This window comes from Trichomycterus rosablanca, chromosome 12, assembly GCF_030014385.1.
Source record: "Trichomycterus rosablanca isolate fTriRos1 chromosome 12, fTriRos1.hap1, whole genome shotgun sequence".
NCBI classification, from domain to species: Eukaryota; Metazoa; Chordata; class Actinopteri; order Siluriformes; family Trichomycteridae; genus Trichomycterus; species Trichomycterus rosablanca.
In genome coordinates, this window is record NC_085999.1 from 16,655,927 (window position 1) to 16,682,643 (window position 26,717).

General features: G+C 38.6%; 2 protein-coding genes across 2 annotated transcripts in view; one reads left to right on the forward strand and one right to left on the reverse strand.

Moving 5' to 3' along the window:
* The first annotated feature begins 4,768 nt into the window (after positions 1-4,768).
* On the forward strand, positions 4,769-13,214 carry LOC134324559 (sterile alpha motif domain-containing protein 9-like). Its single transcript, XM_063006441.1, has 4 exons — positions 4,769-4,802; positions 5,558-5,613; positions 6,084-6,127; positions 6,817-13,214. Exons 3-4 carry the CDS (start codon positions 6,101-6,103, stop codon positions 11,266-11,268), a joined length of 4,479 nt encoding a protein of 1,492 aa, XP_062862511.1. The 5' UTR covers positions 4,769-4,802; positions 5,558-5,613; positions 6,084-6,100; the 3' UTR covers positions 11,269-13,214.
* Positions 13,215-23,872: 10,658 nt separating this feature from the next.
* Positions 23,873-26,717, reverse strand: part of gli2a (GLI family zinc finger 2a) — a 29,578-nt gene continuing 26,733 nt past the window's right edge. Inside the window, exons 10-11 of the mRNA XM_063005590.1 lie at positions 26,104-26,440; positions 23,873-26,013 (exon numbers count right to left, since the gene is read on the reverse strand). Coding sequence (XP_062861660.1) covers positions 23,873-26,013; positions 26,104-26,440 — 2,478 coding nt within the window. The remainder of the gene's footprint in view (positions 26,014-26,103; positions 26,441-26,717) is intronic.

Sequence of the window (26,717 nt, forward strand, 5' to 3'; positions counted from 1 at the left end):
CAGGTACTTTATACACCACTGCCAAAACCACACCTCCCACATTCCTTAAAATGGAGTGGTAACCATTTGAAAAGGTAGTTAAGTTAAGAGTGGAGAGTTGCTTGCTTGCTCTTCGACATCTGAAACTCTGCTATTGACCAGGTTAAGAAATTTGAAACTCTTTGACCTGAATTTGGTTGCGCACAAAAAAACCCAATCTCTTCAACAGCATTGTGTGATAATATGTAATAATGTCACTCATACCTATACTTACATGTTCATGTTCATGGCGAAATAAGAGGTGCAATATGTAACTTATTTACAATAAGTGCAATACTTAATATATTTTGCATATCTGAATGTATATATTATTGGAGTTATTTTTGGAGTAAATACAGTAACTACACACTATGTGTGCAATATTTTCACTTAGTTGTATTTCTTTCTGTTTTTTCCTGTCTTCATACTGCTGTTACAAGTTAATTTCTCTAAAGGGATCAATAAAGTCTTATCTTATCTTATCTACCACTGACCTCTGTGCATACATATACATGCATTTTAGGCCCACAACATTCCAAATAGTTGGAACAGGGCAATAGTAATAAGGTGAAAAAATATATAAAATAATGACATGATTTTAAATAGGTAGTGTCAACAGCTGATTATAATCATGATTTGGCACAGAGGGAAGGAAGAAAAATAATTTTGTTCTATAAATTCTTATGTTGTAAAGACCTTGTTTTTCTTCATATTTTTCAAAATTCTGACTGCTTCTGTTTTTATTAACAGCATTTACTTTTACTTCCACTTTTAATACTTAAGTACAATTAATATCAGTAAATCACTTTTGATACTTAAGTACATTAAACATCAGATACTTTTAGACTTTTACTCAAGTAATATTCTAAAAGGTGAATTTTACATCTATCAAAGTAAATTCGGCTTTTAGGTACTTTATACACCACTGCCAAAACCACACCTCCCACATTCCTTAAAAAGGAGTGGTAACAATAGGTAGTTAAGTTAAGAGTGGTGAGTTGCTTGCTTGCTCTTCGACATCTGAAACTCTGCTTTTGACCAGGTTAAGAATTTTAAAACTCTTTGACCTGAATTTCACTAACCCAGTCTCTTCACTAACAGCATCGTGTGAGTCCTACCACTGACCTCTGTGCTACAACCAAGAGAAAAGAAGGAAGTTGTCTTGAGACCGGTTGAGACCGGTTTGACAGCTCTGACACCAGATAACATCGCTGTTAAGGTCAGTCACGAGTTCTCAGCATTAATTTGGTACCTACACATTCATCCTACTTTTAACTACTTAGCTGCTTTATGACTGATTAATAACCTTGTCTATGCTATATTTTTAATGTTTAATAAACATTATGATTACACAAAACTTAGCGCTGTGAATTTCATTCCCAGAAGAGAGGAATAATTGACCTAACGAACTTTGATACATATACTCTATAATATACTTATATTATTTATGCATATGCTAATGTATTTCCCTTTTTTAGGCTTAAGAATAGAAAATTACAGATTGTTTCTAGAATGGCTGAGAAAGAAACTGTGGAAAAGGTTCTATAGCTTCCCGCTTTTAGCAAATGCTTTTGACCAAAGGGATTTTCGATTGTGTCCAAACACAGTGTAAGCAATTTAGTGTTAAGGGCCTTGCTCTGGAGCCCAACAGTTGAAAGTTAGCTTAGTGTCTCTTGTCTTGTAGCTATGCCCTGGTCCCTATGCCTTAAAACTAATTTTTCACTGCTTCTGCCACTCTCCCTGTGGCTGCATTATGTAAATCACATTATGCAACCTGGTTTTTCAAGGTTTACAAGCATTGTAAGGTTTCTTTGCCAAACTTTCTCTTTTTAGCATTCTCTGTTCCTGCATATTTCAGTTTACTTTGCTCAGTGTTTCTTTTAATTGCACATTAGTACTTTTTTGTTAATGTATATCTTCTTTGTGTATTTATATCCTATCCAATTATTATGCTTATATATTTGTTAAATATTAAATTATAACAGTTGTATATCTGAAAAAAATTAGCCTTTGTGAAATTGGGAAGCTTGACACTTATCTAAATCAACTAGTGCTGGCACCGATCCAATACTTGTGTAATTCGATCCGATACTGTTGCTTAATGTATATAACAATTAATGTAAACAAGGCCATTGTTTGTGTGTAAAGCAAATAACACAAGAAGATACGTTCCAACAGAGTGCCGTTTATTGCCAGCTCACTCGGCAACTGCCGTAACAAGGTACATCTTGATGGCATCATTAACATGTGCCACTGATTTACAACTCATCTGCAGCAGCCATTCAGAAGTTAAAACACACTGATCTACTTAAACTTTTAGCATTTAAAAAAATCATCTACTACTGCCACATCTAAAAACACTGTATAAACACAATACAAATTGCTTTATAAATGATAAATCTTGTCCCGGCTTGGAGATCTCTCACATCCTCAACGATTAATCCATTATTGTATGAAATAAAACAAACTACACCATATTCCGTTTAGCCACAGATGTCCTCTTCAAAATCCAGCAGGGTTTTTAACAGTGGTGTATAAAGTACCTGAAGGCCATACTTGAGTAAAAGTACAAGTATCTTACCAGAAATTTACTTAGATAGAAGTAAAAGTCACCTTTTAAAATATTACTTGAGTAAAAGTCTAAAAGTATCTGATATTTAATGTACTTAAGTATTAAAAGTAATTTGATATTAAATGTACTTAAGTATTAAAAGTAGAAGTAAAAGTAAATGCTGTTAGTATAAACTGAAGCAGTCATTTAGAAAAATATAAGATTGTTCTTTTAAGCCTGTAAACCAACTTAACAATCTTTTTTCTTCCTTCCATCTGAACATGATCTGTGCCAATTTGTGATTATAATCAGCTGTTCACATCACCTATTTAAAATCACGTCATTATTTAGTTGTTTTTTAACCTTATTACGAGGACTAAATTGCCCTGTTCCAACTTTTTTTAGAATGTGTTGTAGCTTAAAATGCATGTATGTGTATGTTAAGAATGAAGTTGACCAGACAAAACATGAAATATTTTGGGTTCATAAAAGATGGAATCAGAGTCGATGTAAATGTAAGAAACACTGCATCTATTTTATTTGCATTTTCTATACTGTCCCATTTTTTTGATTTGGGTAGTACATTCAAGTTATACAGTAGATACTGTATATATCCCAATAACCTAAAACAACTGAATTTTGGCAGAATTAATTTAAAAGCAAAACTCAAGCAAGTTTAACTAAACGTGTGGCATTTTTAACCCTTTAATAATCTGCTCAACCATTAGTTTGAATCTAAATAGCTGGGTAAAATAAGCTGTATTTAAATAATCTTTTTTGGGCTGTATCTACTCCCTGATTGGCATGTGTTAAACTTAAAAAATATTGGTATTCTTACTTTAAGAAAACACCATTTCTAACTTATGTGTCAACCTGAAGCAGCAGCTGAAAGATCATCCATAACATTTTGAAAGTTGAGTTCTTGTTGAGACCATTAAAGGGTTAAAGACGTGCTGCATGTTCCTCAGCACCATTAATCTTTCCTGTCAGTGTAATACAGAATAGTGATGGGAATTTCGGCTCCTTTTAGAGAGCCGGTTCTTTTGGCTCGGCTCACTAAAAAGAGCCGGCTCTTTTGGCTCCCAAGTGGCTCCTTAGATTTTTTTGTTGCTTTAATTAATTTATTACCAAATTACATGTAAAATGAATTACTAATGTAAAAAAACATTGTATCAAATGTTTATTATTTAAATTGTTTTATTTATATACTCAACATGGAACAGAGTGCTCCAACAATAAATTATAAAATACAAAAACAAAGACCCATCTCAATTAGACAAAAAGATCCGATTGTGTATATTATTTGTACATTTGCATCTAGAGTGGGACGGTATGGTGGCTAAGTGGTTGGCACTGTCGCCTCATGGCAAGAAGGTCCTGGGTTCGATCCCCAGGTGAAGAGCCCGGGTCCTTTCTGTGTGGAGTTTGCCGTGTCCACGTGGGTTTCCTCCGGGTGCTCCGGTTTCCTCCCACAGTCCAAAGACTAAAGTGTAAAACGTGACGTTAAAATCCTAATAAACAAAACAAAATAAACAAGCATCTACAGTGAAACAACACAACATCAACGAAGCATCACTCACACTCAACAAAATATAAATGAAAATGTGCAAAACAAAAAGAAAATCCAGGTGACAGTATTTGTAAGCATTTAGTGAAGATTGGCATTCAGAAAAACCAAGAAGATCATCTTTGATGGGTTGATCCTGTTTCTCCTTTCTGTTATGATCTGCCCTGTTAAAATAGATTCTCTCTGAGAGGACAGATGTCTAAACTTCTCTGTAAAAGGGGCTTCTCGTGCCCAAACTTTACTATGTTTCCTCTCACTCATTTTCCTCACCTTTCCAGCGTGTAACGTCTGGCTGTGTAAAGCGCTGAGTTCTCTCTCTCTCTCTCTCTCTCTCACTCTCTCTCTCTCTCTCTCTCACTCTCTCACTCTCTCTCTCCTGTTCGTGTGCACGCTGTCTCTGTGTGTGTCTCTGTGTGTGTGTGTGTGTGTGTGTGTGTGTGTGTAACCCCTCCCCTCCTGCTCAGTGTAAACACACAAACGCCGCCACGTATCTTGACCAATCACGTGCGGCTTTGACAGAAAAAAAAAACCGGAAAAAAATGAATCGGCTCCCAATCAGGAGCCGGATCCCGTCGTTCACTTTGAAGAGCCGGCTCTTAGAGCCGGATCGTTCGCGACCGACCCATCACTAATACAGAAGTTATCTGAGGAAATATTTGTCCGTAGGTGAGTTTTTAAAAATGATGGGACACATCATGTCTGCACTGAATTAATTACAAACTAATGTAGTGAAACGTTTTATTTGTGGTTCGAATGTAATCGGTAGCTAGATATCTGAACAATGTTAATGCTAATGCTAATAATAATAATAAAAACAATGGTGCTGTGGCTTTACTTTATTTATCATTCTTAACTTACATCAGTGTGTAGGACGGGGAGATTCTGAAATGCCGATTATTCCGTATCTTTGAGTGAACGATGCGCTTTTAGAAAACGTTTGCATCTGCGCAATAATGTGTTTAACAGCTGATGTAATTTACAAGCGCAGATTCGCCAAACCTGCTGCAGTCTGTCACACATCTCACATTATTTAGCTAAAAAATTCTTGTCGTTATATTGTGTAGTAACGAGTAACGAATTCGCATACAGAAAATGTATCGGAGTAAAAGTACTCAGTTTCTTTAGGAAATGTAGTGGAGTAAAAGTACACAATTTCTTTAGGAAATGTAGTAAAGTAAAAGTACAAATTAACGAATTTTTTTATACTCCAGTAAAATACAGATACTCCAAAAAACTACTTAAGTACTGTAACGAAGTATTATTACTTCGTTACTACACACCACTGGTTTTTTAATAAGCAAGCTTTGGTTTTTAATAATCTAAAAAAGTGACAGAACTTTAACGGAAAATCTCAACCAAACTCTGCGCCAATTCTAATAGGTCCATCATGTTTGATTGACATCCTCATCTTCCAATTGTAGATACTTTGGACCACACGGCGTAAAGCGAGATGTGTCACTTGAACAACAGCTCGAATGTAAGTAAAACAAACAATACTTCTAAATGTTCTGCGTGTAAAAGTGTGATGATGTAGGTTCTGTATTTATTCCTTTAGAATATTTGTTTCACAGTTTCTGAGCATTGTTATTTAAATAGCTACATTAACCATGGTGCATTGAGACATGTATTATTACTGCTTAGTTGTTTGAGAGGAGAAATGATGGTATCGGATTGGTAATGGTATTGGCAGATACTCAATTTGCAGTATCGTATTGGACATTAAAAAGTGGTATCGAGCCAACCCTAAAATCAACATTCAGAAACGTTACTTTTCCACACTATTATTGACAAAACTGTAATTATCACTGACAGTGAAATTGAACGCTGTTTGGCCTCTGTTAGCTGAGCTCACAATTTTCATATCGTTAAGCTCACTATAATGTGTTATTTGGTATTGTGCTACACCTATAGTTATATATATGTTAACATTTTTGTTCTTAATTTTAGGCTTGATTGTTTCTAGAATGGCTGAGACAGAAGCTGTGGAAAAGGTACTATAGTTTCCCTTTGTTGCATGGGTCAGCATTATAAAGATACACACATCTGTTAAAATGTGTCGCATTTAGCAAATGATTTTGACCGAAGGGATTTACGATTGTGGCCAAATACAGTGTAAGCAATTTAGGGGCCTTGCTCTGGGGCCCAACAGTGGCAGCTTGGGGATTCTTCCTTAACTGCTCAGCTACTAACAGTTTAACAGTGTTCACAATAGCTACATTTGTTGAATGTTAGCTTAGTGTCCCTTGTCTAGTCGCTATGTCCTGGTTATAACATACTCATTTTCACTGCACCTGCTTCTGCCACTCTCTGTGGCTGTATTACGTAAATCACATTATGTAAATAATTGTTTTGCATTGCAAACATGAATAAGGACCTGATTTTTCAAAGTTTACAAGCATTGCCAAACTTTGTCTATTCCTAAGAATCTTTTTTACATTCCTCAGTGTTTCTTTTAATTGTAAATTAGTATTTAATATTGTGTTGTTTATTCATATCTTCTTTGTGCATTTATGTCCTGTCCAATTATCATACTTATTTTCTTGATTAATGTCAAATTATAACAGTTGTATATTTAAACAAAATGTGACCTCTGTGAAACTGAAAGGCTTGAAACAATATTAAGTAGTATTTATAGCTGGTATTATACTGTATGATGATTGATTTTTTTTCTGTCTTTCAGAACAGTAAAGGCGAAATACCATTCAAATTTCCTGCCGATATTAAGGACTGGAAGAAAGAACATGTGAGAGATTGGATTCATGGATTACCAGATGTGGACAGTGAAAGTGCAAATATTTTGTGTAATAACGACATTACTGGGCCTAGTCTTTTATTGCTGGAGAAGTCTGATCTTCTAAATATAGGCATTAAGCTGGGTCCAGCAATACTGATTATTGACAAGAGAGAGGAACTGAAGTCTTATCAGGTAAACAGACAACAGAACCCAATTGCTAATTTATGCAAGCCCTACCCTTTCAACAGATTTCACTCTGCCCACAGATACAAGGAAAACAGCATACTTGATGTAATAGAAACAGGTCCTCTAAACCTCATAGAGCCATGCCATGAGTATAAAGCATTTGTCAATTTCAATGATGTGACGGAAAAAGATAAATTGAATAAGTTTACAGATGAAGTTATAAGATTTGCTTCTGCCTGCATGAATAGCCGCACTAATGGTACTATTCATTTTGGTGTTGGAGATTTACCAGACTACGAACATGGGCAAATTTTGGGTACTTACGTTGAAAACAGAGAAGCATTTGAAACAGCGCGAGTTGAAGCAATTAAGGGCCATTTTGAAGGTAATCAAATCAATGTGGCAGAAAAATGTATTAAACCTCCTAGATTTGTTGAGGTACTTGATGCAGATAAATTCTTAGCAAAGTATGTCATTGAGGTTGACGTTGAGCCATTATCCTTTATTTGCAACGAAAGCTCATTTCACGTTTACAAGATAAACTCAAGAAAATATAAAAAATCAGGCAAAGGTGTGGGTGCAAAATTATATTACATTCGAGATAGTAGTAGTAGCAGAAATCTGCTCAGTGAATCTTCTTCAGAAGAGTACCGCAAACATATTGAAAACATGCCGCATTTGTCCCAGATGAGGAAAGAAGCTGAGAAAAAACACCTTACCAATGTTAAAGACAGTGTGCAGGGTTCTAAGCTTTGTGAGATGCTAACAGGAGGTTCTCATTCTCTGGACAAATCTAATTTTGAGCAGTACATTCTAGTTACCAACAAATCCCATTTAGTTCAAAGAGAATCACTGTCATTCCTTCTAGACCTGAACCTGACAGCTGTTTTGGACTTTGATCCAGAATCTGCCGACACTGGCTTAAAAAAGGTGTTTGAGGAGAGAAACACTAATGTTCATAAACCTGTGAATTATAAAATCACAGAGGCAGTTGAGGATATAGCATGTAAGCTTAAGCTAACCAGAACCACTAGCTGGGTTTTCTGTAATGGAGAAGTGAATGATGAACAACCCTCTGATCTTGGTAACTGGCTGAGAGAGAAAGGGTCCTCTGCCCGTGATGTGGTGTCATTTCTTTGTCGAAAAGAAGTGTTGCCTCACAAGAAATTTCTTGTAATATTTACGCTGTTAAGTGATGTTACTGACATACATGATCCTCTGCTTGAGACTTTCAGTATGTTTTGGCAGGAGCTGAATGGTACGAAGCAAATCTTATGCATATGTGAAAATGAAAGTTCATATATTCACTGGAATGAACTCATTAATTGTCGATATAGTGTAGACATTTCTAAAAGATGCATTTATGAGCTCAGCCTTGCTGAGATTAATGGCACTGTGCTCAATCTTTGGTCAGAAAATCGAAAATTAGATAGATTTTTGCCTGGTGGGTGTGGTAAAGTTCTGTTACCCAAGAAAGTGGAGGGCAGTTTAGATACACTGAATGTTCTTTGTGTAAACCAGTGCGAAGGAGGCAATGAGGACAAACTCCAATTGGAGGAAAGTTTTTACAAGGGAGGGAAGGTGTCTTGGTGGAACTTCTACTTTTCAGAGCAGGCTGGATCAGTGCCATTTATCAAACGAGACAAGGTTGACTACATCATTGATACTATGATACCAGATATGTGCTCCCTCAGGAAAGCTTGTGTTCGTTTGAACGTATGTCATATCACTGGTTGTGGAGGAACTACTCTAGCCATGCATGTCTTGTGGAATGTAAAAGAGAAATTTCGTTGTGCTGTATTAAAAAACAATGCAGCTGATTATGCTGATGTAGCCCAACAAGTAGTTACCTTGTTGACTTTTGAGAAAAATGAGCAACAAGCTCAGCTTCCGGTTTTGCTCATGATTGATGACTTTAAAGACATTAATGATATAAATGATCTCCAACAGCACATTGAAACAGAATGTCTAAAAAAAGTGGTTACCTTCAGGTTTCCCCAAGTCATACTTTTAAATTGCATGAGAACAGACCGGATTGAACAAACTGAAGCAACAGATGATACAGTTTTCATCGGCAACAAACTATCAGAGAATGAAAAAAAATTCTTTGAGAAAAAGTTGGAGGAAATTGAAAAAATCTACACAAATGCTGAAACATTCTATGGTTTCATGATCCTGAAAACAGATTTTTCAACAAAGTATATACAGGGTGTTGTCAAAAATACCCTGAAGGGCTTTAACTTTAAAAATAAACATGCACAACTAATCGCAGTTTTAGTACTTTTGGAATGCTACAGCAAGAGTGCAGGTTTGTCAGTTTCAGTTTGTGAAGAATTTCTAGGTCCACCACATTCTAGTTCATGCAAAGTGGAGGATGGCTTTGAAAAGTTTTCCACTCTTGTTACACGGTGCTTAGTAGAGTCTTCTGTGAAGTTTGAGGCTATAAAGGTGATCCACTCAAGTGTGGCAGAACACTGTTTAGAAGAACTTACAGATACATTTAATGTATATAAAGAACAAATAATTACATTCCTGATCACAACAGATGTGTTTTACAGTTGCATTCAGGGAAAAAAAAAACTCAAGCAAGATGTCCACAATATGTTGGTTAAAAGGTCAGCTACTTCCAAGTTTTCACCTCTTATCCAAGACATTGCAAAGGAGACTCCTGGACTTGAAGAAAAGGTTTTACTCAATGCTGAAAAACGCTTGGGTAACAATGCAGTAATGTTCCAGCTTCTTTCAAGGTACTATTATCTGAAGAAAAAAGACTATAGAGAGGCAAACCCGTGGGCAAAAAAGGCAAGAGATCTTCAGAAGGATAGCTCCTACTTTTGTGATACATGTGCACAAGTAATTAAGCACGAGCTGAAAGATGCCATCAGCAATGACAAAGACAATCCAATCAAAGCTGACAGATTGGAAGAGTATCTCAAAATGGCTGAGTCTGCCACAGAGGTTTTCAAAGAAACACAGGCCATTGCTAAAAAGGAAATTTCTGATCAATATCAAGGGAAAAGGGATTTTAGTCCCTATAACACAGCAGGTCACCTTGGTGAGCTGCAGGTTGCTGTAATGGTGATTGACATACTACAGAGGTGCCCATTATTTTCTGTAGATGTTCTGTGTCAGATTCTCTCAGGTAAAACAAAAATAGATGATGTGAAAGCACAAGATCCAGATCAGACAACGAATACATCCTATTACAATGTATTGCCCAAGTTTGAAGATCTCCTTTATAACCTCAAACACAACATGAAAAACCAATTCGATTTCTTTGACAGTTATTTTGTCAACTTGAGGCCATATCATCCCGAAATAGATCAACACAAGTTGAATCTGCGACAGAAGACTTCCAAGTGCTTTCAAGAATATGCTAACCTTTTTTTAAGTTCAGAATCTCAGGAAATGAGTAGAAACCAAGCCTGGGGCATCATGAACCAGATTGAAGAAAAGAGACTGTTTCTGGAAAAGAGCAAAGCTGATTCTTTTAGTGGACTGCTTGACTGTTTTTACAGCATAAACTCCGCAGAAAACATTGAACAAATTGCTACATATTATAGGTTTATTTTAGATAAATCTGAAAATAGATGCTGTAAAGACACTGTCAACTACTTTTATGCAAATATTGTTCTCAGTCAAGTTAAACCTGAATCTCGGCACCTTCTGTCATACAAGAAGCTTGTTAGTCTGCTTTTTCAGACACTTTCATGTCCCACCCCTTCTAGTGAAAGCTTACCACTGCATTTCATTGCAGTTATGATGGCATGGCCTGAGACAGGTGGCAAATCAAGTGACAAGTTGGGGAGTTATATAACGCAGATGAGAAATTCTTTTGACAATACAATGAAACATGTTTGCCATGGCAAAAGAGCAACTATTCATTTTTACCTGGGAAGGAAAACAGGTTACATGCGTCTGATCCCTCAGAAGGATATTGATGAATGTGTGGGTCCAGAGAACACAATTGTATCTCAGTTGCAAAGTGGAAAGCTATGGAAACACGACAGAGTGATAAATATGCTCCTCAGAGTTACAGGAACAATTTCCAAAGACTACATTATGGCAGAAACATCCAATGCTAATTTGAAAGTTGAAGTTTTACCATTTTTCAAAAGTCAGTTAGGTAAAAGACCTGGATCCAGAGTATCATTTTTTGTTGGTTTTTCCATGAATGGGCCAATTGCGGTAGACGTTCAGCCTGTAATGTAGGTTTTTAACTGACACATGGGTAAAAAATGTGGTTGACAAAACTTAAATGAATTGCTCTACAACATTTTACCTACCAAGGCATAATGTGTACATTTGTTTTTTTGATAAAATAAGAAGGCTATCAGACACTGACCTTTAATAAGGCCAGACTCATATTCTAATAGTCTTTCATTAGCCTGTCATGGCTTATGTAGCTGGCTAATTACTAAATAGTTTTTAGTTAAGTGTTACAGATTAACTTGATGAACTTGTTTGTAAAATAGATCACAAAATGATGTGCTTCTTGGCAACAAAATATTGTATGTCAAGTGAGATGACGATTGTTTTCATTTAGGATTCATTTACTGTAGTGTTTAAACATGGCCATGTTAATTAGTTGAGCTATGTATGTTTGGTTTATTGTAGTTTATTTTTAACTGTTTTTTATTACAGAGTTTGTCGCATTTCATCATTTTAGTTTTGCCATTTGATTGTCACCGTTGACTATTTTAACAGTTGTATTTATTTAAAGATTTCAAAACTTTTTTCCCACTTAATATTGTTAATACTGTGTGAATATTGTACAATCTATTATTTTTAATTTTGGTGGATTATTTTTTGTCTTTTGTTTCTACTATATCATATTTTGAATAACAATAAATATGTTAATTGACAATTTTGTTGCCATCATCAACATTAAGAAACAAAATAAAATGTTAATGTTAAATTAAAAGAAAAGCCTGTACTAAAAGCCAGTACCAAGTTAGTCTGAACCTTTTTTGGGGCCCAATATGTAACTAGCTAGGGCCTGGTGTGTAATTAGCCCCCATGTGTTATCTTTTTATCTGTACATATGGACTGTGAATAATTTAATGTTACAAGAACGGAGATTAACATAAACATTGAGGGAATATTTTCAATATATTAAATATATTAAATATGAAAATGCATTCAAATAGTTTAAGTTCTAGATATAAACTGTGCACAAAAATACAATTTTACCTACTTTATATTAAGATAAAAATGTTGCCACTTCTGATTTGAAAGAAATCACAACATTTTGGTGAATGAAATTTCTTAATGACAAAATTATTAAACATCACCCGAATGTAAAAATTGCAGAGCCATCGCAAACACTTTAAATATCCTTGTCATTTTAATCAGTTAAATTGTCACTAGACAGGTGGCACATGCCTGATTTCTGAATCTGCTTTTAAAAACAGCAAGAAACCACAGTTACACACTAAACATTGGACTGCACTCACTCACTCACTTTTTAACCGCTTATCCAATCAGGGTCACGTACAGTCACCAATTCAATGTCTCCAATTAACTGATGGCATGTTTTTGGACTGTGGGAAGAAACCCACACAGACACGGGGAGAACATGCAAACTCCACACAGAAAGGACCCGGACTGCCCCGTCTGGGGATCTAATCCAGGATCTTCTTGATGTGCTACCCACCGAGCTACAATTTGCCAAAATTTGCACCCAAGCAAATACATTAAACAGTAGTCAGATGAAACACAATAGAACTTTAACAATAATTCAGCTCATTATACTTAGAGAAAGAGGGGTTGTGCGTTTGATTCCAATGACATTATAACTGTAAGTAGATAATTATATATCCTGACTTTGCATTTACGTGTTAAGAATTTTGCAGGGCCTACCTTGTGCGTTTAATGTAAATATTCTACTTCTTGCTGCTTGGTGTTGAGTTAATATGTTTACTATGTGATCTAAACTGTCAAGCAGTTGCCATATTTTAACCATTCCTTAGTTAATTAGTGGTTTTAGTTTTTCATGAACTATGATTTAACAAAAAATAATCTGCATCTGACTGTCCAGTTGCAAAGCTATATTTACAGTTATAATGTAATTAAATGTAAACTTCTTATACTGAATTTAAGACAGCATACATTGTTTACCTTATTTTGTGATTAATTAAAACATTTTGTTACATTGACTTTGTATTACATTTATTACATTACATTTTATGTGTAGTTTGAGTCAAAAATAATAAATACATAAGTTTATGCTGCCACCTAGTGTCCAGTTTTCGAACATGCTAATACTTTGTTGATAGAAAACGCAGAATACAGTAGTTAAGATACAAAGATGAATGTGTCATGCACATAACGTGACCTAATGCACTTGGAACAGCAAACTTCTCACTTATTTATGGTCACAAGTACTTCTTATTGCTGAATTAATGAACATTTTGTCCGAAAGGATTTTCGACATAAATATACCATGATCAGTTTGCTGCTCTGAGCATATCAGATCATCTGTACATAACTATATTGTGCCAGACATTGATTTCATCTCATCATTAAAAGCTTGTCGACTCATAACAGCTGTCAAAAATATTTACTGCTCTCTAGTTTGGTTTTACTGATCATACATACAAGGACAGTGCAACACCACATGCTGCACACATTACAAAGGCATGGCTGCGGAAAAAGAGGGTACGGGTACGGGTACTGGACTGGCCTGCATGCAGTCCTGACCTGTCCCCAATAGAGAATGTGTAAAGAATTATTTGGTTACATTATAAGGGCAGCATAGAGAGCTTTGCCACTTTGTCAGCTTTATTTAGGATTCAGGTGCAACCTTTGGTGCAAAGACTCCTGTACTTCAGATTTCTATAATTCAGGGAAATAAAGAGTTTATTCTGCTTAATTATTTAATAGTAGTTTGATAAACATCAAGCTGAAGTAATGAGCTCATAAACATCAAGCTGAAGATTAAAATGCAAAGATTTCTGTTAAGTTCTGTCCTAGAAAGTAGAAAAATAATGTTTCTGTGATTTAGAAGGGCAGTGGTATTTTAGTGGTTAAGGTAGGCTACTGGATTAGTGATTATATGGTTTAAGCCCTACCACCACCACGCGACCACTGTTGAGCCCCAGGCAAGGCACTTAACCCGCCAATGCTCAAATTGTATTTGTAATTTGCTTGGGATAAAAACGTCTGCAAAATATTATAGATGTAGATACCCACCTCATTTGTCCTTCACTGATTTTTATGGTAAGCAACACAATCACAACACATTCAGGACTTTTGTGACAGAAAGGCAAAGTATGTCCCTATATTTTATTAGCTAATTAATGTGAGTTTTATTTTAATATGAGAATTATTTCACCCTTGTACGTACCATTACGTACCGTACCATATTGCATAATGAAGTTATAATAGTGAATCTACCCATTACATACAAACCCATTACATACAAACATACAAATGTTCAAGGTCTTAGCTGCAAACCACCAAAGAAGTAAGTGTTCATCCTGATAACAATGTAACCCTTTATGGTGGGTGTCATGCCCTAAACATGTCCAAAACTTTACTGCCCAAAGCATTAATGCATATGCAGAGAATAGTAGTTGTGTGCCTCAGATCCTGACCTAGGTTAAATCCATCTGATTTCAAAAGACTGCTTTATATCCTACTTCCCTTTGATAGAGGGTCTTAACAAAGCTTCACAAGAGAGAAAGACAGAGAAGTCTGGTCAAGTCACTATATTGTGATGACCTACCCTCAGAGTAACGAGTTATGGGGAGACACGCCAGTTAAAATCCAGATCCGCAAAAAAGATGTAGTTATATGGTTATTTCCTCACTTCCTGTCACATACAGTGGGGTCAAAAAGTATTTAGTCAGCCACTGATTGTGCAGGTTCTCCTTCTTAGAAAGATGAGAGAGGTCTGTAATTTTCATCATAGGTACACTTCAACTATGAAAGACAAAATGAGAAAAAAAATCCAGGAAATCACATTGTAGGATTTTTAAAGAATTTATTCGTAAATTATGGTGGAAAATAAGTATTTGGTCAATAACAAACAAGATCTCTGGCTCTCACAGACCTGTAACTTCTTCTTTAAGAAGCTCTTCTGTCCTCCACTCGTTACCTGTATTAATGGCACCTGTTTGACCTCGTTATCTGTATAAAAGACACCTGTCCACAGCCTCAAACAGTCAGACTCCAAACTCAACCATGGCCAAGACCAAAGAGCTGTCGAAGGACACCAGGAAGAAAATTGTAGACCTGCACCAGGCTGGGAAGAGTAAATCTACAATAGGCAAGCAGGTTGGTGTGAATAAATCAACTGTGGGAACAATTGTAAGAAAATGGAAGACATACAAGACCATTGATAATCTCCCTTGGGGTCAAGATCTCATCCCGTGGGGTCAAAATGATCATGAGAACGGTGAGCAAAAATCCCAGAACTACACGGAGGGACCTGATGAATGACCTGCAGAGAGCTGGGACCAAAGTAACAAAGGCTACCATCAGTAACACACTACGCCGAGAGGGACTCAAATCCTGCAGTGCCAGGCGTGTCCCCCTGCTTAAGCCAGTACATGTCCAGGCCCGTCTGAAGCTTGCCAGAGAGCATATAGATGATCCAGAAGAGGATTGGGAGAATATCATGTGGTCAGATGAAACCAAAATGGAACTTTTTGGTAAAAACTCAACTCGTCGTGTTTGGAGGAAGAAGAAAAACCCAAGAACACCATACCTACTGTGAAGCATGGGGGTGGAAACATCATGCTTTGGGGCTGTTTTTCTGCAAAGGGGACAGGACGACTGATCCGTGTTAAGGGAAGAATGAACGGGGCCATGTATCGTGAGATTTTAAGCCAAAACCTCCTTCCATCAGTGAGAGCATTGAAGATGGAACGTGGCTGGGTCTTCCAGCATGACAATGATCCCAAACACACCGCTCGGGCAACGAAGGAGTGGCTCCGTAAAAAGCATTTCAAGGTCCTGGAGTGGCCTAGCCAGTCTCCAGACCTCAACCCCATAGAAAATTTGTGGAGTCCGTGTTGCCCAGCGACAGCCCCAAAACATCACTGCTCTAGAGGAGATCTGCATGGAGGAATGGGCCAAAATACCAGCTACAGTGTGTGCAAACCTGGTGAAGACTTACAGGAAACGTTTCACCTCTGTCTTTGCCAACAAAGGTTATGTTACAAAGTATTGAGTTGAACTTTTGTTATTGACCAAATACTTATTTTCCACCATAATTTACAAATAAAATCTTTAAAAATCCTACAATGTGATTTCCTGGATTTTTTTTCTCATTTTGTCTCTCATAGTTGAAGTGTACCTATGATGAATAATAATTACAGACCTCTCTCATCTTTCTAAGTAGGAGAACCTGCACAGTCAGTGGCTGACTAAATACTTTTTGGCCCCACTGTACATACGGGGACTGCACAAAATACACAAAAAAAAACTCATTTTTTATTTTCTGGTGGTGAAGCCCCACTTAAGCTTTACTGCACATGGAGGGTCAGAGTAATCTCAGTATTTATCTGCTACAAAAGAAAATCTATCAGCAACAGTACACAACTAACAATCTTTCAGAAGGAACAATTTTAAATTCATTGCACTAAAAAAGGTAGACAAGTTAGTTCAGCAAAAAGGAACAGTGGTCGCAAGCGAAGGATAACTGATATGGAAACATTTACATCCAGTCCATCTATCCATCGATCCACCCATTTATCCATCCATCCATCCATTCACCATCCATCCATCCATCCATCCACCCATTTATCCATCCATACATCCATTTATCCATCCACCCATTTATCCATCCATCCACCCATTTATCCATCCATCCACCCATTTATCCATCCAATTCCATCCACCCACCCACCCATCCACCCATTTATCCATCCAATTCCATCTATCCACCCACCCATCCATCCACCCATTTATCCATCCATCCACCCATTTATCCATCCAATTCCATCCATCCACCCACCCATCCATCCACCCACCCACCCATCCATCCATCCATCCATCCATCCATCCATCCATCCACCCATTTATCCATCCAATTCCATCCACCCACCCACCCACCCATCCATCCACCCACCCACCCATTTATCCATCCAATTCCATCCATCCACCCACTCATACATCCACCCATTTATCCATCCATCCACCCATTTATCCATCCAATTCCATCCATCCACCCACCCACCCATCCATCCATCCACCCGTTTATCCAGCCACCCATTTATATATCCATCCATCCATCCATCCATCCATCCACCTATTTATCCATCCATCTATTTATCCATCCATCCATCCATCCACCCATTTATCCACCCATTTATCCATCCATCCATCCACCCACCCATCCATCCATTCAGCCACCCATTTATCCGTCCATCTATCCGTCCATCTATCCATCCACACATTTATCCACCCATCCATCCATTTATCCATCCATCCATCCATCCATCCACGCACCCATTTATTCACCCATTTATCCATCTATCCATCCATCCATCCATTTATCCACCCATTTATCCACCCATTTATCCATCCATCCAGCCATCCATCCATCAATCCATCCACCCATCCATTCACCATCCATCCATCCAACCATTTATCCATCCATCCATCCATCCATCCATCCATCCACCCATTTATCCATCCATCCATCCATCCACCCATTTATCCATCCATCCATCCATTCACCATCCATCCATCCATTCACCATCCAGCCACCCGTTTATCCAGCCACCCATTTATCCATCCATCCATCCATTCTTCCATCCATCCATCCACCTATTTATCCATCCATCTATTTATCCATCCATCCATCCATCCATCCATCCATCCATCCACCCATTTATCCATCCATCCATCCACCCACCCATCCATCCATTCAGCCACCCATTTATCCGTCCATCTATCCATCCACACATTTATCCACCCATCCATCCATTTATCCATCCATCCATCCACCCATTTATCCATCTATCCATCCATTTATCCACCCATTTATCCATCCATCCATCCAGTCATCCATCCATCCATCCACCCATCCATTCACCATCCATCCATCCATCCAACCATTTATCCATCCATCCATCCATCCATCCATACATTTACCATCCATCCATCCACCCATTTATCCATCCATCCATCCATCCACCCATTTATCCATCCATCCATTCACCATCCATCCATCCATTCACCATCCATCCACCCATTTATCCATCCATCCATTTATCCATCCACCCGTTTATCCATCCATCCATCTATCCACCCATTTATCCATCCATCCACCCATTTATCCATCTACCTATGTATCCACCCATTTATCCATCCATCCACCCATTTATCCGTCCAATTCCATCCACCCATTTATCCATCCATCCACCCATTTATCCATCCATCCATCCATTTATCCATCCACCCATTTATCCATCCATCCACCCACCCACCCACCCATCTATCCATCCACCCACCCACCCATCTATCCATCCACCCACCCATTCATCCATTCATCCATTCATCCATTCACCCTTTTATCCATCCATCCACCCACCCACCCATTTATCCATCCATCCACCCATTTATCCATCCAATTCCATCCATCCACCCACCCATTTATCCACCCATTTATCCACCCATTTATCCATCCAATTCCACCCACCCACCCACCCACCCACCCATCCATCCACCCACCCATTTATCCATCCAATTCCATCCATCCACCCACCCACCCATCCATCCACCCATTTATCCATCCAATTCCATCCACCCACCCACCCATCCATCCACCCATTTATCCATCCAATTCCATCCATCCATCCATCCATCCACCCATTTATCCATCCACCCATGTATCCATCCAATTCCATCCACCCACCCACCCATCCATCCACCCACCCATCCATCCACCCATTTATCCATCCAATTCCACCCACCCACCCACCCATCCATCCACCCATTTATCCACCCATTTATCCATCCAATTCCATCCAATCCACCCACCCATCCGCCCACCCATCCATCCACCCATTTATCCATCCAATTCCACCCATCCATCCACCCACCCACCCATCCATCCACCCATTTATCCATCCAATTCCATCCATCCACCCACCCACCCATCCATCCACCCATTTATCCACCCATTTATCCATCCAATTCCATCCACCCACCCACCCATCCATCCACCCACCCATCCATTCACCCATTTATCCATCCAATTCCATCCATCCATCCACCCATTTATCCATCCACCCATGTATCCACCCATTTATCCATCCATCCATCCACCCATTTAGCCATCCAATCCATCCATCAAAATATCAAGTGCTGCCACAAAAAAAGATGCAGTGGGGCTACTGTACACGTGTCGGAGGGGCTGTGTGTTAGTCACAGCTGTCCTCAGTCAGGAGTGGAGGTCAACATTAGTAGAGAGAAAGTGTAATGCAATCGGGTAATTGGATATGACTAGATTGGGAGGAGAATTGGGGGGGAAATGCAAAAAACTTAGTTGAAAGATCTGAAACATTTAAATATAACAATTTAGAAATTGGGTGGCGGGCAGATATTTTTCACAGTACTGTGCAAACTTCATTTTCTGAAATGTTGGTTTATTTTGTAAAATACTATAAAAGACAAGGATCTTTGGTCTTACAAATGCGATTATGGTTAATTGGAAACAAATTCCCATACACACCAAAATCTTTTGCAGTGCTTGTCCATAAAGTGGTGGCTGAGGTCCATATAATGACCCATGCCAAAAAAAAGTCATGGTCAAATATCCATATACTTTTGGCTATATAGTGTACATGTCCCTTACAAGTCTAGGTACAAGTAAACTTTTGACTTTGGCTGTATATAATGACCTTCTGCTAAGTCATATAAAATTTATTCATTCTCTGAACCCTTGTTCACCTCCAATTGGGTTCTTGCAGACTTATTTAGAGATCTGGCTGTCAACACATCATTACACTGGGGTTCAGACTAAATCCTTGAGACAAGGGGTCATTCTTTAGCTAAAGGCAAAGTCTGCTTAACAAGTCTAAACTGTCTATCTGTACTGAAAATAAATATTTAATTAACTTCATAGTAAAATGTAGTTTTTGAACATTATTTAATGCTTACCAGAAACTATGTTACTGTTTTTGTGGACATCTGGAGATGCTTGATTTAATGAGCATGTTTATAGGTGTCCAGCCTTACAGGCAGCAGCTGTCCTCTCCCAGCTGTCTTCTGTCCCCCATAGAGAAGACAGCTGCACACGGCCTGTCCAGATTTCTTTCTGGTCAGTGTAGAATTAAGTGTCTTTGTTGTCATTTTATGCATTTTTGGCAAAACTGTGGCTGTAATACTTTCTGACACAGTCATCTGTATGCATAGTTTTGTGAGGACGTTATCTATCTTCTGTAATATTTGTTTAACGGTTCGTATCTTTTTGCTTCCTTTAGCCTTTTTCACTCAGCTCTTGCAACTTCTAATGTTTCTTCCCCTTAGGCTATTTTTCCTTCATCTTTTCTCTGAGAGAATATGGAATTCCAATGACATAAATAATCAGCCGGCTCTGGATCAAATGAATCCTCAGAAAAATATGCTGTCAGAGCAAAGCCGTTTGTCACCCTCTTTACATGCATATTCCTATTCAATAGCTTCTCTCCTTCCTTCTTTTCCTTTTGAAATGGGTGTTTTATGTGCTTCCTGCAATTATTCATGGAGGCCAGTCTTGCCCCTGTTAATATTCAATAGTACACCGCTCAGGCATAACATTATGACCACCTTCCTAACATTGTGTTGGTCCCCCTTTTGCTGCCAAAACAGCCCTGCAACTGTGATGCACTGTGTATTCTGACACCCTTCTATCAGAATCAGCATTAACTTCTTCAGCAGTTTGAGCTACAGTAGCTCGTCTGTTGGATCAGACCACATGGGCCAGCCTTCAATGAGCCTTGGCCGCCCATGACCCTGTCGCCGGTTTACTACTGTTCCTTCCTTGGACCACTTTCAATAGATACTGACCACTGCAGACCAGAAACACCCCACAAGAGTTTTGGAGATGCTCTGAACCAGTTGTCTAGTCATCACAAATTTGTTCACTTGCTGCCTAATTATATATATATAGTGGGTGATATATTTATCCCACCCACTAACAGGTGCCGTGTGTTTTCACTTCACCTGTCAGTGGTGATAATGTTATGCCTGGTCGGTGTATGTAAGAAAATGTAAATATTACTTAGTTTGCATTTTCAAGTACACATAGATTTTAGCAACTGACATACAAAACCAAACCTGAATCCATATAAAATACAGATGAGTGACAAAAAAACCCATTATATTTACCTGTGAGGTATTGGGTCTCGACAAGCAGCCAGAACAAATTTATGTTTGGCACTTGGCATATGTTCTACAAGTCTCCAACTCAACTAAATAGGTGAATCAATTTTTTTCCAAAATGTATATTTTCAAACAGTGTTAAATGGTGGTAGTGGATAACACTTCAAAATCTTTTAATGAAAACATCGGGTTGAGATTTAATGACTGCAAAAAGCTACTCATATCAGGATAGAAATTATTTATTACATGTGTTCCCCTTTTATTCATACAATGTATTTTTAGAACATTAAACAATTCTCTACACATTCTCTATTGGGGACAGGTCAGGACTGCAGGCAGGCCAGTCCAGTACCCGTACCCTCTTCTTCCACAGCCATGCCTTTGTAATGTGTGCAGCATGTGGTTGCATGGACGTCCCTGGAAAAGATGACGTCTTGAAGGCAGCATATGTTGCTCTAAAATCTTACTTTCTTGCATTAATGCTGCCATCACAGCAGTGTAAAAAACTTTACCATGGGCACTGACCAAAAACCCCTTACCATGACAGATCCTGGATTTTGGACTTTTAAACTTTTGGAATTTAAAAAATAAAAAGTATGCACCCTCTACAAATGCTAATATGTATGTGAAAATTTTAATGCCCCTTGTAAGTACACACATCTGATACAGAAAAAAAACTAATTTTACTAACTTATTTATATATTTAATTTTTTTTACTAACTTATTCGCTATTTTTTTATTATGTTCTCGTTTTTATTTAAATTATTTGTGTTAAAGCACGGTTTATTATTAAAATAATTTAGTGGAAATTCAGTTTACTAATTTATATCATTTTATAAAGCCCGATCAGCCATAACATTAAAACCACCTCCTGGTGGTCAGCTCCACTTACCATATAGAAGCACTTTGTAGTTCTACAATTACTGAAATCCATCAGCATTGCTCTGAGCCACTCATACCAGCACAACACACACTAACACCCCACCACCATGTCAGTGTCACTGCAGTGCTGAGAATGATCCAACACCCAAATAATACCTGCTCTGTGGGGGTCCTGACCATTAAAGAACTGCATGAAAGGGGGATAACAAAGCATGCAGAGAAACAGATGGACTACAGTCAGTAATTGTAGAACTACAAAGTGCTTCTATATGGTAAGTGGAGCTGATAAAATGGACAGTGAGTGTAAAAACAAGGAGGTGGTTTTAATGTTATGGCTGATTGGTGTATATGTAATATATTGCAGTCTGGTAAAAGTGTATTTAGATTATTATTATTGTTTAAGTCTGTTTGGACCAGTCAAATGTGTGTAGATGTGCTAGTGAGTTAAAAAAAAATAATAATAATAATAATGATTTCAAAAAGGAGAGAAAAACCCTAGAACCTAGAACCCTAGGTTATGACAGAAGAGTGTGTAAGGTGCTGTATTGAAGATGGACTTAAGTTTAACAGACACTGGGCCTGGTATGGTCAAATACAAAAAAGTTTAATTCATACATTCAAAATTAAACATTGTGACACTGATTGGATTTTCCAGCACTGTAGGATCATACACATTCCGTTCTGTAAGCTAATAAAAAGTGGTCCTTCATGAGGGGGTAAAAAACATCTTAATTAGGGTGATGTCCACTGAGATCATGAAGAGTACTTGCATATTCCTTGAGATATCTGAACCCGTAGGCCTTTACTCCAGGATGTGATGCTTTTCTTTTCAGGAACACAAACCTGAATGGCTGCATTCAAATATTTAGTTTTTTTTGGAAGGCACTTAAAGAACATCTTGATAGTTTCAACAAAATTCATATTTTGAGAGCCTAATAAGGACAGTATTTCAGCAGGTCCTATTGAAGTCCTTGAGTATGAAGAGAACACCAGCAAAAACTGTACACATTTTTAACAAATTAAAGTTGTGCAGTTAATAGGTAATCAACATTTTAATTCACTTAGCATACAGTAACTATTATCCAATAAAACTGAAATAAAATGCAATAGAAATATCCATATGGCTAGCATTGTAACAAAATACAAGATATGCAAATGAACTGGGTTTTAATGCTTCTTTTGTGTGTGTTTTTTGCAAGGCACTTATGATTTACACCATGATTAGTGAAATGCTGAGAAAATCAAGAATTATTATAAGCTGGCCTGAGACCAATACCCTGATGTTATGTGAATGGTTCATTATAAGTGAAACATATAACTTCATTACTGAGATATGCGCCACCTTGAGGTTTCTACAGTTTGCAGTAGATTGTATAGCTCATTCTGAAAAGGTAAGCTATTTTAATAAAGCTGTTTGGTAAAACCAACCTGAATTTTTATTTTACATTGGTTTCTATATCAGTGCTTTTTCCTTTAAAAATATATGTACATAGTTTGCTCGCATCTGGACAGTATCTATTTTGTCACAAATATCTATAAAATTATTCATACAAAATGTAGATAGATCATCAGACATACTAAATATTTCAACGTACAGTATATACCTTATTAATTTCTAAGCCATCATGTTAAGAAACTTGCTTTCCTCCGCAAGAGCAGTTAACATAGAGCTCATATCGCCAATAGCCATATTGCTAATACCTGCTGGTACTGAGGCCAGAGTGACCGAGTTACGTGGGGTTGTGAGTCGTGAGGAGTTCTGAGAAAGACTTTGCAAAAGGCCAGGGCTTAGTGTGCCAGACATTAGGCTAGAATGATCTCCATCATCCAGCATAGCATCAAAGTCTATTTGTGTGTGCTCAGTATTCTGAGAAGTGTCCACTGTACTGGTAACCTGGTTAACCCCAGGCGATGCCATCGTAACCATTGCATTACAAGCAACTTGACTGGCAGATGGAGACATCGGTGAGTTATAGTCCATGACCTCACCTGAATAGCACATGCTGTTATTATTTCCACTGGTTAGCTGGGTAGTTCCAGATGGTCTTTTAGGACTTGCTTCTGAACTGTTGAAGTCAGAGCTATTATTAAACAAGGAGTAACCAGTCTCCTGGGGCGGTCCTAAACCTGAGTGATGTCTGCTTGAAGGTTTGGGTTCAGGTGGGGGTCTTGGCTGAAACAGCACTCTACCTCCATTCTGAAGGGCTGTTTGGGAATACGGCACAAAATTCTGCTGGTTTTCCATGTGTGAGTAACCAGGCTTGTAATTCTGCATTTCTTGATTCTTTAAAGTTACATTACTACATACTTGCCCCTGGTAGGTGTTTTCTGACAAGACATTGGAGTTTATTTCCTGTCTATATCCTCGGTGGGCTTTTGCTTGCTCATTGAGGTTCTGACAAGAGTTAACAAATGACTGTCTAGAGTGCTGGATGGGGTTAATTCTTTGATTGGTCTTTTGTGAGGACCCCTGCTGCAGAGAAGCCACGTTCGGGCTGACTGGTACAGATTGTTGATTTGCACTATAGCTTTCATAAGAGCCCATGCTTTGCCGTTGTTGGATTAGGGCCAGGTTGGCTCTTATAAGCTGCTGCTTTGGCCTTGACGTGTCGTCTACCGTACCTGAGCTTACTTCATTCCACTGTACAGGCATATGATTCTTATTTAAGCCATTGGATGCCTGGAATGGCTGCTGAGAGCCCGAACTGGTTTGAAATGGTGGCATTACTTGCTCTGACTGGTTCATGTTTGCATTAATCAAGGCCATGCGTCGTTGGCCATGAAATTGCTGCTGTTGCTGGGAGTTCATGTTGTTTTGAAAATTATGTGCCTGATCGCTGTTGTAGGCCATTTCCTGATTCGAGCCAGCATGCTGGGACCTAAGATACTGCACCACATCATCTGGAAGCACCATGTCATCTTCAGCCTGGTCAGCTTTATCCATGGCCATGTTTTCCATGATAACATTCTCAGAGATGCTTGATGGCCTTTGGTTAAAAGCATGACGATGCAAGGTGCCATCAGAGTAGTTGTTGTTCTGCAAGTTAACAATTTGCAAGTTAGGAGTCAGCTGAGATGGATTCATGCTACTCATGCTGTTGTAGCGCTGAACACGTGGCAAGAAGAGAGGATCCAGAGTCGTCCTGCGGACAGGGTCACTAGCTCTTCTTGGCAGATTGTTTGGGATCTCATGCGGCATCATGCCAGGTGCTCCATAGGTCATATCACTGCAGCGCCTTGAAATGGTTGCAGCCCGGGCATGGAACAAATGAGCAGAACCTTCTTGGGAATCATTGTACAAGGCCATTCTAGTTCTAAGACTCATGCGGTCCATATTTGGTAGGGGTGTAGGTGGAGCACCCCCAGTGGCTGCTGCATATTTTGCCTTCAAGCGGTAATGCTGGGCTGGAGTGAGGCTCAGCATGCTCGGCAGAGCACTTCCACCACACTGACTGGCCTCACTAGATCGACGGGAGAGATCAGTGGAGATGGGATCATAAGAGTCTGCTGAGCTGACATTGTTGTTGCGTACCCCAAACTGCGAGGCTTCACTGGAGCGGCGGCTGGAGTAGCAGGGTGAGATTCCTGAGGACCTACGGCTGAGAGTGTAGGCTGAGCTGACTGTACTCGTGGTGCTGTCTCTGCGCTCATTTAGCTGGTTTATTACTGTCATTTCACACAAGGGTAAGTCTCCAAAACGTTGGCATGGCAGGCCAGCACTTTGAAGGCCCATATTTGAACCATCCAGCAAAGATCCTAAAGACAGAGAAAAAGGGCAACATATTCATTAGTTATTGAGTTTATGAGTTAATGAGGTTAGTGAATAAACATGTCAGACATGCTTACCGGCAGCTGGTATAGGAGGCAGCTTGGTGTTTCGAACTTGAGGAGCTGTGTTTGTCCAAGAGCAGGAGTCTCTCATGGTCTTCAGTTTCTCCTTCTTGATATGATCAACTTGTAGAAGGACACCCCTGTTTTTACGTAGCTGGAGACCTACTCCTGCTGAGGTCAGTGAAGAACCTGTGGAATCTACTACAGAATGGTCATCCAGAGCGCAAAGGTCCCCCAGACTGCCTCCACTGTGCATGGCCATCTCTACTCCACTGTCATTGTTGGTGGAGCTACCAAGTGGCGATGGTTCACTGCTGCATGATGACTGACCACCAGGACTGGACTGATACATCTAAAAGAGGTAAAATAAAGAATGCCTTTTAATGCTTACTCACATTACACCAGTATAACCAACTAAGTTTCTTACTGTTTTTCCCTACAAGGTATTTCTCCACAACAGTAATAATAATAATTTTTTTTTAAATTAAGCGAGTACTTTATCCTGATCAGGATCCTGAAAGTCCAGTTTCACCAGAAAACCGTCGGAATAGAAGTAAACATGTGTTTACTGATACCTCAATGTATTGCTGCCATTGTGAATGGTGGATAATTCTGTAAACAAGACTAAC

Coding starts and splice junctions, on each gene's coding strand:
- LOC134324559 (XM_063006441.1), top strand. CDS start 6,101: ATGGCTGAGACAGAAGCTGTGGAAAAG. Junction 6,128..6,816: donor AGACAGAAGCTGTGGAAAAG/GTACTATAGTTT, acceptor TCTGTCTTTCAG/AACAGTAAAGGCGAAATACC.